The 1,271-nt window shown below is 29.8% G+C and overlaps 1 protein-coding gene across 1 annotated transcript in view; it reads right to left on the reverse strand.

Annotated features, from left to right (window-relative positions):
- LOC107644451 (profilin-4) overlaps positions 21-1,271 on the reverse strand; it is a 3,459-nt gene continuing 2,208 nt past the window's right edge. Inside the window, exon 3 of the mRNA XM_016348312.2 lies at positions 21-424. Within this exon, the coding sequence (XP_016203798.1) occupies positions 290-424 (135 nt within the window). The 3' untranslated portion in view covers positions 21-289. The remainder of the gene's footprint in view (positions 425-1,271) is intronic.

The raw sequence follows: 1,271 nt of genomic DNA on the forward strand, positions 1-1,271 counted from the left end.
GTTGCAAAATTAAGTGCTGCTTAGGACGCAAATCATGATTATCATACATTATTGGAATAAATCCTCTCATGTAGTGCTCATAACAGTACAGGATATGGATAAAAAAGAAGAAACTAGAGTAACGAAATTTAAACAACCAACAAGAAATAAACTGTTTAATCCTCAAATGGTTATTGTCTGCGACAACACCCAATTTAGGGTTGAAATGTAGAAGTGCAGACCAAAATTGAATATAATAAAAAGCATATAATAACAAAAATTGTTTAAATCTTCAAAGATCCAGGTTCATCTACAGACCCTGATCGAGGAGGTAATCTCCCAACCTCTCAACAACCATGTTGCATTGTCCAGGAGTAACTGGTTCCTCATAGACGCCAAAAACTAGAGCTTGCCCAGTTTTCTTTATGGTGATGCCTCCAGATCCCTACCCAAAAAAGTCAGTAATCACGGCAAATTAATAAAGGAAACTTCGTGTAGATTAAGTACAAAGTGTTCCGGAAGCATTAGAACTGGAAATGAGTCGAGATAGACCAAATTCAAGTTCGCCTCATGAAAATTGAGTTTGACTCATTAACAATTGAGTTTATTTCTTAAGTTCAAACTCAAATTACCAAAAGTTCACGAACAAACTCAAGTAATAGAAACATAGTCATATATTTAAAAAATATTTAAAAAGATTAATTTTATATATTCTCTATCTATCTATAAATTATAAATTTTTTATTTATGTCTTACATCAAAATTATATATAAAAAATAATTAAAATCATTAATATATATAAAATTATATATTACTATGTAATATGTATATATATAATATTAAAAATATAAATTAATTGTATATAGGATATGTATATTAATAATTAATCGAGTTAATTTACGAGCTAATGAGCTCAACTTATGTAAACTCAAATTCGACTCATTTAATTTATAAGTTCAATTTCAAGTTCAAATTCGGTTCATCAACTCGTGAGTTCAGCTTATCGAACTATGAATGAGTCAAATTCAAACTAGTTTATGAGCTGGTTTGACTCACTTCCAAATATTATGCACTAGAATGTAGCACACAATCTTGAAACCACTTACCACTAGATGCACTTTTCATATAAATACAACATTACCAAGTTAATAATGCCTAGTTATTACTAAAATAATAACTATTATGTTGTTGTCCTTCTGCAACTCTGTCTTTTTCCTATCATTTTCAAAAGAGAAGAAGAAAGAAAAGCTATACGTACATGAGAAAGATGCTGAAACAGGAATCATCCACGG

The sequence above is a fragment of the Arachis ipaensis genome, chromosome B05 (genome assembly GCF_000816755.2).
Source record: "Arachis ipaensis cultivar K30076 chromosome B05, Araip1.1, whole genome shotgun sequence".
NCBI lineage: Eukaryota > Viridiplantae > Streptophyta > Magnoliopsida > Fabales > Fabaceae > Arachis > Arachis ipaensis.